The 11,919-nt window shown below is 40.5% G+C and overlaps 1 protein-coding gene across 1 annotated transcript; it reads right to left on the reverse strand.

Annotated features, from left to right (window-relative positions):
- Positions 1 to 2,913: 2,913 nt before the first annotated feature.
- On the reverse strand, positions 2,914 to 11,648 carry LOC149845252 (homeobox-leucine zipper protein ROC3-like). Its single transcript, XM_089987331.1, has 11 exons — positions 11,493 to 11,648; positions 10,734 to 10,912; positions 9,864 to 9,981; positions 9,526 to 9,714; positions 7,393 to 7,854; positions 6,907 to 7,008; positions 6,141 to 6,353; positions 5,206 to 5,380; positions 4,471 to 4,739; positions 4,212 to 4,307; positions 2,914 to 3,309 (listed from the first exon to the last, which is right to left on the reverse strand). Exons 1-11 carry the CDS (start codon positions 11,646 to 11,648, stop codon positions 2,914 to 2,916), a joined length of 2,355 nt encoding a protein of 784 aa, XP_089843457.1.
- Positions 11,649 to 11,919: the final 271 nt, after the last annotated feature.

Here is an 11,919-nt window from a genome sequence, read left to right on the forward strand (position 1 = left end):
CGTTCCTTCTCTTCCTCCTCCTTATTCAATTGGCTTCGCCTCTCCTCCGCCTCCTTCAGTAGCTTTACCCTGTTTCGCATTGCTATATGCTCCAACAACAGCTTCCGCGTTTCCTTCTTAGCATCTTCCTTTAGATTGTTCAATTTCCTTTCCCTCTCCTCCTCATTTTTTTTCCTTTCCCTCTCCTCTGCCTTCTTCCTTTGCCTTTTCTTTTCATTCTCCTCCTTATTTCTTTGCTTTGCCTTCTCTTGGTCATCCTTCTTCTGCATCTTTAGTTCTTCAACATTCTCCTTTTGGTTTGCAACCTCGATATCTGATGAATAATCCTCCGCATAATACAATTCCAACGCTTTTTCCCTATCTTTATCATTATCAATCTTAAGTATATTTTGGTACCTTTCAAATAACTGAGATAGATGGGACTGGCGGATCACTTCTCTAATACACAACCCATAGAACGACGGGGTATCTCTTCTCTGATGAGCCGCAGACAATGCTAACCTGCACAACACATTAAATGATCAACATGATTACAAATCGTCGCAATATTTGGCTTCATAACTACAAATCGTTGTAAGATTTAGCAAACTTATGTACAAATCGAGGTATCTTAATAAACACACATCGCTATTGCTTTGAATGTATAAATCGTCGCCGATTCAAACTTATAAATCGTTGTATAAATCGCAACCTTCAGATTGCATAACGAAACCTTACACGAAACTCACCGAAACAATATGATTTTGGGTATTCCAACTGTAGAGTAAGAAACAGTCAGAACGTATATGTAACAGATGGTGGCAACGATGCTGCGACTGCGCATAAGACGAAAACAGATACTCTGGCGGTAACAGAGCAAAGGAAAGGATGCTCCGGCGGCAACAGAAGAAGGCAATGGAAGATCTGACGATAACAAATGAAGGAAACAGATGATCCAGCGACAACAGATGAAGGCAAAGTATGCTTCGGTAGACTTTTTTGCTTAGGGCGAAAATGGATTGTTTTGAACTATTTAAATCCTACAACATAAAGCTTGCTTGCTATATAAACAAACTTTGCTGAAAATTTTGGCGTGATCACGATAGAGGGCAGTTTTATCCTTTTCATGAACCACCATTTTCATTTTCTAGATGGAGGGCATTTAGGTCCGTTCTAGGAAGAAGAAGAGAATGGCGGTAAAGGGTAATTAAGTCTTTGCGACGGCACCAAATTACGATGCTATGTGATGCGAACACACATGGGGATACTAGCCGGTCTGCATCTTATACATGACGATCATTGGCCCCCCCCGAACATGAGATTGAGATGTAGCTACCGGCCCTGTTCGTGGGGGGGGGGTAACATATAACCTGCTCCGCTATATTTTGGCAAAAGCCATATTTACCTAACACATGAAAACAGTGTTTTCATCTCAACGTAAGGCTCCAAACAACCTAAAATACATCACCTCTCTTTCTCCCTTCTCTGAATTTCCTGGCGGAAAGGAAGCAACTGGCAATCACCCTTGTTTCCTGTCACCCTTGTTTCCTGTTTGCACATTATTGTGATCAAGACAAGGTCTAGAGAACTCCTTGGGTACGTTAGCACTGCCTTGTGACCATGGATGCAAATAGGTTGGATCCAGTGTTGGGTTTTTGCATTTCTTTGTTGTTCCAAACCCGATTTGGATCTAACTCTCCCATGTATTTAGCTAATCCGAATCCGACCTGTTTGCATCCCTACTTGTGATACTTGAATCTTCTCATCATCCTCCTGTAATTGCAAATAGTAATTACTACACTTTCTCAAGTTTAGTGAGGCATGAGAAGGTGCAAGTAATGATCATGATTCTCTCTTCAAAATGTTTCTTCATTGAATCTTGTGACTGGCATTGAAACAAGAAAAATCATAGATTTTAGATTCTCAGCTATGATTGCTCATCCCACCTGTGACCAAAGCAAATGTGGCCCTTAGATATAAACTGACCATTCGGATCAACATCTCTATGCATATACCCGAATATCCGAGTTCAGGTCATCTCAGGTACTGGAGAGAAACCTAACCCTTTAACAACCCTAAGTGGAGGCGTAGTTAGGCAAGTGTTCACGCCTTTTAAATGGGGGTTTAATAGGGAGCCATCCACTGACATGCATGGCAGCCAGTTTGGGGCCGAACACTTGAACAATTAGAAAGTGTTCGGCCTCGATCACTGGATCTGCTCACCCTCAAGTGTACCCATGCCGATTTCTACCACAGAGATCGAAGAAATAAAAAGATCAAACAGATAAAATTGTCCATCACAATCCAAATAATTTCCATAATAAAGCAACCACTAGAACAACAGTACCAACAAAAGAGACAATAATATCTCAGAAATTCAGAAAATACAAAAAAATACAAAAGACAGAAGTCAATTCCCGAACCACCACCCTTGCTGCATGGTGAGGCCAGCACACTCTTTAGTCTGTGAGCATGTTGCTGCTGCAGCCCTACCATGAAGCAAGGGTTGTATCTGGTGCGCTCTTGACTCCCTCATTCCCCACAATTTTAACCACTCTCCTTTTAGAGACTACCATCTACATCACCAACTCTCTTTATGAATCTTCCTTATCCTCTTATAGTAATACTATGATAAACCACTTTAGTACTCCAAACACTTGATCTCCTAAGCACAACTAGGCCTAGACCCCGTATTCCAAAATGACAAAACTACCCCTCACCTCAGCAAAGGGTACCTTAGTCATTTCGATCCTCCACTTACACAATACATGGTAGGATGCACCCCATAAGGTCAATGGTGTTCAAAGTTCCATATGGGTGGTGCAAGGATTCATGTATCTTTTTCTAAGGCTACCATACAACTAGCATGCTACTCTTCTACACTAGGACCAGTAACTAGCAACCAAGGGCTATTAGCTAATGACTGGAGGGAATTCACTCAGGGGAGCAAACACTCAGTGCAGCATGAATTTGGCGAACCACATTGCAGATGTGGTTGTTGATGGTATTGACTGTGGACATGCTGATCTTGGACGTTGGAACTGAACTGGCTAACACTTGGAATGCCACACTCAGGATGCAGCCGCCATGGACAGGCATCTTGCTGGTGCTCGGATAGTATGCTCCGCATCCAACGGAATTGTCATCGCCTGCGGGCACTATGATGAACCCGCATGGGAGCAGAGGAATGTAGGAAGTGTCTTCGGCGCTCATTGCTATGTTGACACCGGCAACATCCATGGGTGCATACACAACCATGCTTCCAGATGCATCAGTGAAGCTCTCTTGCACCATGAGCTCCGCGGTTGTACCCCCTGAATTGCTTGCAGCCTGCATAAAAATGTTGGTGTGAGATGAAGGATGACTTCAAGCATGACGACAGAGAGGAGATCGTTCCTTCTGGCATTGGGGCAGTAGGTGGATCAGATAGCCAGCTGCCGAAGTAAGGAACCAAGGCATATACCTTTGGAACAGATTCCATTTTGAGAAATTTGGAAAAGTACTATCCCATAAAAAGGCTCTATTCATCTGATGTCTTTCTCAGAGAGAGAAAGAGAATATGAGATCCTATCATCTGAAATCCAAGAATCTTTGGCATGAGCGTGACAACCCCCTCCCACCAATTGGGCTAGAAAACTGTGTATTTTTGGGATCTCAGATGCTAGGATATGAGATCCTGCATTTTCATGGCAGGAGGCTTTGGATGGGTCTCATGCGAGAACTAGGGCTGATAAACAAGCCAAGCGGCTCGTGGCTCAGCTCAAGTTCGCTCGTTCATGCTCACAAAATAGGCTCTGAAAGCTAAACATGAACAACAGGCACTGGCTCATATAGTAGTAAAAAAAGTATTTTAGACATATTTTGCATCATATAGTATATGTAAAACATATGATTGAACAATTTTGTTTTCAAAAAATAGGTTTAGTCGTAAAATTTTATTACTTTTTAGCTCTGAAACAATGCATTTTTTTCGTAATCTTATTTCTTTCATCTCTAAAACAATATATTTTTTCTGTAAACAAGCCAGCTCAAACTCGGGCTTATTATGAGCTCGAACTCAGCTTGGCTCGCCACAAGAACGAGCCAAGCTTGAACATTTCAAGCTCAGCTGATTCGGTTCGTTTACAAGCCATAGCCAAAACCGACCTCGAACACCTTTGATCTCAGGCATTCAAATGTGCCTCTAATTAAATGTTTTTAGTTGTCAAACAAGTTTTAATCAATGCACTTACATTTATGCGAAGAAGTGCAACATAATTGCCAGGATGCGATCCATTAGCAATATGAGCGACCTCTTGGAATGTGTTGCCACCTGAAAGGGCATCCACCTGCAAGGAGCTTAAATTTGATCAGAATCTCACAAGAAGGTGAATCCAAAGCAGATGGATCTGCCTTGGAACTGAGACTCTCTAACATGTCAGGGGCATTTTTGTCATTATAAGCAACGGCAACCAACAAAAAGTAATGGAAGGGTATTTTTGGTATTTTCACCTGAGAACGCCTTTTCTCGCACCGGAGGAAATCGAATACTTGAAGATGGGAGTATGGAAGCCATGTAGATGAGACCCCAGAAAGGATCACACCATGAGGCTGGCCGGGCTTGGTGTTCTTCCGGGTAGTTATCCTAACAGTGTCATCCGAGGAGCTGCCAAGAGCCGTCCATGACTGCCCCCCGGCCAAGCTAATGCTCACACTGAACATTCTCACCATTCTTTGTGCTAGATACATGATGTTCCTTCGTGCCTCCACTGAGTTTGTAACTGAAAATGACCAGTGTTTCATGAATGAATGTTTAGCCTTAGGACATCCCCACCTTACATGTTTTCTTAGCAAGATCCAGATCCATATACCCGATTGTATTTTGTAAATTTGGGTTATGATCTGGATCTCAGTAATAGGATATAAATTCAAAAGCATCATATCCAACTCATGTTCAAATTACCACACTTCATACATATGGCTATTATAGACGTGGAATTCACATCAATTCTTATAGTTATTTCAAATTTACATGCAAAAAAGCCTATACGTATGTATTATATGGATCTACTTTTTCCCAAGTTAGACCTTATCCATTCTGTAAACAAATCCCTCCACGTGATCTAGTTCTAGCAACAAAGGTGACAAATTGTAGTTGGTTTCCTAGTTGTGTTAATTAAGAAAGGTTGCCATGTATAAATGATCTACATATCTATCTGCAAGGTTAAAATGGATCAGGTTGCGTACCTCCGATATCGCGCTCCATTGTGTTTGAGGACATGAGGCTGGCAGCCCTCTCACAGTGGCGCTGCAAGTTTGCGATCCAACGGTGAGCGCCAAATGCTCTTCCGCCAATCACAAACCGACTGAAGATCTGGTGATGTGCTCTGTCGTCAACTTCAGCATGCTCCACCCATGTCACCTAAATATGGCATGAACCTTTTATTATGATACAAGGGAAAAAGAGATGAAAAAACAGACTGGGTCCATGTCAAAATCCAGGTTGTTAGATTCGGATACTGATTAAGGTCTGATCTTATCATGCCTGTGTACAACCAGAATGGGTTCATATGGGGCCCATCTGGGCCAATTGGAGATGGAAACTGGGCCAACTGGATCGAAAACTAAGGATGAATACAGGCCGGATATGGCTTGGGTCAGGTCCCGTACACATTTTTATGGTGTGGTTTCATATTCAGATCCAGATCTGAATTGGATCTCATAGCGGTATTGGATCTGATGAAAATGGGTAAAATTAACATATTGATTTTTATGTGAAAAAACGTAAGACAGGCTGGGCTAGCTGGGCCAGATTTCTCAGATCCACTATTTAATTTGTTTATCCAATTCCAACCTGAATCCCAGTAAGCCCGGTGATATTGATTCCAGATCCAACCCGTATTCAGATACAAACTACCTGGATTGGTCTAGGATCAGAGATCCGGTCCATTTTCACCCGTGGAGAAACAACCTCATCCAACCAAGTTTGGTTCCATCAGGTTGGATATGCTCCTGGACCCATTTCTGCATCAAGCCAGATCCAGATCCATTACATCACATCGTTCTAACTGAGTCCAGCCCCAATGTTGAGCTCCATGACTTTACACCATTGGACATGCAGTGCTGTACCCAGCACCATACACTAGGCCACAGATCAACTACTGCATGCAACAGAAGGTCACCTTAGAGTATCCATTGGGCACGTCTTGGATGATGAGGCCGGAAGGGCGCCGCCTGTATCGAGGGATGGGCATCTGCAGACAGTCGTTGAAGCCATCGACGGGGAAGTCGACAACCCCCCAGAGGCCCTCTGTGCTCTGCTGGCTGCAGAAGCGAAGGAAGTAGCACTCCCTTGTGGGCACCAGAGGAGATGGAAACTGAAACTCTGCATGCATCTGCAACAACACATTAAACAGCCCGTTTCAATAAGTAAGCTCATATGAGGGTGCCTGTAGAGAGGATTTTCCGGATTTTTTTTTTATAACCGTATAGATGTGTTATACATGCTTGATTTTGTAGGAATCAGCTCTCAAATATCCATATAACACAAGTATGCCAGTTTTTTAGGGATTAAAAATCAGCAGCCCAAAATTCTCGTAAAATTCAAGCATATAAAAAGGGTATTTTTCATTAAAAAACACTATGCAAGTATCGGTTCCTAGCAAATAGAACATGCCAAACATATTTGCAGGGTCGGATTGTGGAAAAAGTGCCTGAAATGCTCAGTTCATATGCAGTATGCTCGCTTGTAGCATGGATCTCTCTCTCTCTCTCTCTCTCTCTCTCTCTCTCTCTCTCTCTATATATATATATATATATATATATATATATATATATATATATATATATATATATATATATATAGAGAGAGAGAGAGAGAGAGAGAGAGAGAGAGACTTGATCTTAGCCAAAAGGCACACACACAAAAGAGGGTGCTTGGATTCTTACCAACTGAAGAGCGCCATTGGCGTGGTTCCCTACACCCGATGTTATGACTTGAACGGTTCTTGCCCGTGCCACTATCGAAGGAAACATCGCCATCCACTTCTCCTGTGATTGGAATTAAAATCCATGGATGTTCATACGTAAGATACTGCATGTAGCAGTTTTAATATGATTCATCACCATGTTTGGTGAATTCTCAATCTCTGAGTATTTTTTTATCTTGGTCATTTTTCAAGCCAATATAAACGTTTTGGAGTTCATGATGGTCATGTTTTACGTGATTCCATAGTGGAGCTCATGAACCTAACATTTCAAGTTGTCCCAAAAACACCCTAAAGTTTGGGATCTGTTGGGACTGAAAATGTCATGTCCCTGTGAAACATGACCAAGTTCATAAACTTGAAAAGGAATTCGTGAACTTGGTGATGATCCATCTGAAGCCAAACGCATCTCAAACCTTTGCTTCAGGCTCAAGGGATGGAAACTTACTGCATCCAAGAAGGCTCCCACAAGGTTGGCAGCATTCATGATAACGAGGGCACCATCCCTCGAAGCCTCAGTCCTGAAGTTGCCAACCCGCTGCCTGAAACCAACAGGCCAAGAGAAGGACCTTGAGTGCTCTTGCAAGTTCAAGACTTCCCTCTCTTCTTCTCCCATCTTCACCCACAGGGATTCCCCACCTTGTGACATCCTCAGCAGGTGCTCCATGGCATTTATCGCAAGCTCAAGCGCCATCGGCTTCTCTGATTCCATCAGGCCGATTTGGGAGTTTTCGGGGATTGGCGCCGGTGGAATTATTTCTGCTGAAGAGGCCATGGTTTCCTGGAAATGCCTTGAATACACACCCATGTCCAAGTCCAAAGATGGCAGCTGGACTTGTGGCTGCACCTGCTCAAAGACTGGTAATGGCTGGCCGCTGTACCTCGACGCCATGCTGCACATACGGTCGAGCTGTGTAGGAAAAGCAAATATATAATTAGTAATACTTGTGAAAGTTTAGTTTTTGATACACAAAATCACGAAAGTAAGCAACCATCCATGTCAAAGAAAGATGATAATTTGAGAAGGGTCCATTAACATGCATGCAATAGCTTTTACTTCACATACTTAGTGAACCCACTCATGGGGTAAGGAGACATGCTAATTTTCATTCCATCTTTCTCCAGCATGCTTCCACATTTACAAAATTCCTTTTTTTTTTCATATTACCAACTTCCTCCTTTCCCACCAAGGACACCCAGGTTCAGCCCCATGACAAAGGGTGAACTGTGGGGTTTCGAACTCATGACATCTGTGAACTGGGAGATGTTCATGAGTCGCCCGTACCAGATGAGTGGAACCCTCTTGAGCCAGTCATGAAAACGATGAGTCAGGCAATCATTTTACTATCACGGTATCTGCTCAAATTTATATAATCTTCCAAAACAACTTATATTTTGTCTTCAATTTTTGATATACTGTATGATAAGATACATGGTCTCATTGGAACCAACCAGAAATGGTCTTTATACGTAAGAACCACCAATAGGGTGCCACCATATCATTTTCTGTGCTTATCCAAACAGGAGGGGATACCATGGTAATTCTTCAAAAAGTTTCAAAAAGGGGACAGTTGGCGGGTTGCTTCTTTGGCTATTTTTAAATGCCAACTTTATTTTTTTCTTTGAAAGTTTTAAATGCCAACTTCAAGATGAGATCATAGAGGATGTCAATAATGTAAATATATAGTACACAATACTAATTGATTATCATAATAAATAAGGACAGATGTACCATGCTGCTAATGCACTCATGATTTCCAAATTTTCCAAAACCCAATTTATTGACAAAGGCCAAATGGAGAACTTAGTTCCTCAGGTGTAACACCCTGTATGCATGCATTATGCTCCGGGCACACTCACACATCATCTTTCTGTATCTGGCTTTTGATCAGGGGGACCAAGGAAAACCCTAATTGTTGTTTCCTTACCAAGAATTTCCATCTAGGTGAAGGGTCTGGGATAGCCTTTGCTTATGATAGAATTATGGATCGTCATTTGCGTAAACATTAAGATTCAAGTCCCTCGCTTAACCGATTGATCATGATTATATTAGGTAATAATACTTATTACTGAAAATATCATGCATATGAATTAAAGTTGGTCCAATATCTTTCCTGTTAAATTACACAGCTAAACAAAGGGTTAATCATGTTAACAAAATAGCTCCAAAGATAATTGTTCAAACCAGTCATAAACAGGCAATATAAGTGTGACATCTCAACTTATTCTACAAATGCTATCAAGCAATCATCATAGTGTTTTACAATAGTAACTCTCTCAAATAAAAAAGCATCTGCAAAACACATAGTTAAACTTCAATAGTAGGGCCGACCAAGCAAGATTCAGCCAGCAAGTCTTATAGATAAAGCGGCCAAGCAATCCTCTAATTGCTAATCTGAGTTCATCAAGTACTACAAGCACAACATGAGTATTATCTTAGAACCCTAAGGGAATATATGCTAGGAGCCACACAAGTTTGAAAATAACAATAAGAAAAGAGGGTTATCTGTAGCACCAAAGTCTCATACATGATGAATAATTTTAGGATTCCAACATAAAGATGGTTGAAAAAATAATATACCTCTTCTCTAAGTTGTGCATTCTCTAAACGAAGGTGCTGCTCATCGTATGACAGCTCCCCAAGAACTGCTGGGCTTCCACAGTTAGGACAGGTGATGTTTCTAATGGCCGCTTGAAGTCTGAAGTTCTCACTCTTAAGGCTGTCATTTTCTGCCCTAAGAATCACATTATCGGAACGGTCTTGTTGCGCCTAGTAAGAGCAAACATTTGATAAAAGCACATATTTTTCATGCTACCATGACTATGAAACAAAATATTTTGGTCATTTCAATCAACTGAATATTGCATATACAAAAGTTTTAAATATTATTTAAACTACACACAGAGGAAGAAAATTACCTTCAATTGGGTACGGCGATTTTGAAACCAAAATTTCACTTGTCGAGGTTTTAGACCAAGTTCTTGGCTGAGCTTGAGTCTTTGCTTGTCATCAGGGTGTGGGCACTCCTTGAAGAGACTGCAATATGAAATACGCAACTTGAAAAACAATTGCCTTTTGAATTTAGCATAAATAAGAAGCCAATCAATACACCATTGTGGCATGTTTGGTGACTTAGAGTTCAAAATGGAAAGGAATATACATGAGCACTAAAGTGTCTCACCAAAATCAAACATGAAACTTATGTCCAAAATGAATCATCATAATAAAGAAAGTTTTACTAGAATCATCAATGCTTGAACAACTTTTGTTTTATAATAATAATAATAATAAGGGATTCCTTCAACATAATCTACTTGAATGATTATTAATTATGGCTATATGTTTTTTTTAATGAAACACCAAGTCTCAAAAGCAAAGACATGGTAGCGTTTCACAATATAAACAATGACATGAAGTTCTTTCCAAAGCATAAAGAAGATAGGTCACTCTCTCATAAGAAAAAGGTTGGTATACTTCTCTGTCATGGATAAGGCTCTCTAGAAGGTTTCACCAGGGCCTTCTTCTCTCGAAAGAAAATTGCTGGCCTCACCTCTCCTTTTCTGACCCCTCAAACCTCTCTCCCTTGAGAGAGGCTACCTTCATAGCGTAGCCCAAAATACACATAGGTTTTCATGCATTTTACAAAAATCCCCAGGTTTCCATGGTACACAACTGTACCCTATGGTAGCCAATAAATGACATGAACTATAGATGGTGAAGCACAAGAATTTGCACTAGAATTTGTTATCAATAGAACAAACATATTAACTTTCATACGAAAGGCTTACGCTTCCATTTGTTGAATTTGTCTAGCAGTGTGCCTGTGATAGCGCTTCTTTTTTTGTTGATCACCTTCTTGATCATCACCAGAGCCACCATCCATGTTGCCACTACCACCAGATCTGCTCTCTATCTCTTCTTCCTTGCTTTTTTGGGAACCAACCATCTCTTCCTTCTGAGGGGCCAACTTTTGGAGATTAAGAAAGTCAAACTATAAACCACCCAAAAGGAAAAACTTCATATTATTTCTATATATAAAAAAGTAGGAGTTGCGACCCAAAACCCTATGAGTCATCTAATTGCATGTGAAAACTCTAAGACCCATGCATAGGAAGGCACAACACCATCGACAACCTGAAAAGACCTAGAAAACTTCCATTTATCTTTTTTCTTCAAGCATAAAAACCCAAAAAATTAGAAGAAAAAGGGTCAACTGATAGAGGTTTGAAAGATATAAAACTTAATGCCCTAGAAACTCAAGTGTTTCTACACTGTAAATCCACTAAATCATACCTCCATTTGGTGTGCAAACTTAAGCCCTAAAATCAACAAATGGTATTGCCACTCTCTACTCACTCACAAATTGAGACTAGAAGCACGACTGCCTACAAAGAGCTTTTTTGTTCTTATATGTGCATCCAGTAAGGTAGAATGCCTAGAAACCCTAAAAATAAAACGTGCATGGCTCTAAAAGGAATCCTACAAAAACAACCTAAAAAGGAAAACGTTACCTAGGATTTTGCGTGCTTTAAAACATTTAAGCTTACCGAGAGGAATGCAGAGAACATGGCTTGTGATTGGAAAGGCACATTAGCAAAGAAATTTAGATCAGTGCTTCTAAGCATTGCAGTAGGTGTAGAAAATAGAGGTTCTCCAACTGCATTTCCACCCATTGAAGATAAAACTTGACAATTTCCATACATTTTTGCAGAAAATAATTATGCCTTTCTCATCTAAATCCAGAACCTAAACATGTCCAAAGATAAAAATTCAATTTAGACAAAATTAAGAATATAAAATATGATTAGTTACAAAAACATTCATGTGATAATAAAGCATAAAAATGTAAACAAAACCATCGAGCATGAGCGAGATACCAATTACGAAAAGGAAATAACAAACATACCAATGATATACTTTAAAATTATTCATTTTACATTCAATCCAAGTTGTACATTGACATAACAGCAAGCA

Source organism: Nuphar pumila, chromosome 2 (genome assembly GCF_984573655.1).
Source record: "Nuphar pumila chromosome 2, dmNupPumi1.hap1.1, whole genome shotgun sequence".
NCBI classification, from domain to species: domain Eukaryota; kingdom Viridiplantae; phylum Streptophyta; class Magnoliopsida; order Nymphaeales; family Nymphaeaceae; genus Nuphar; species Nuphar pumila.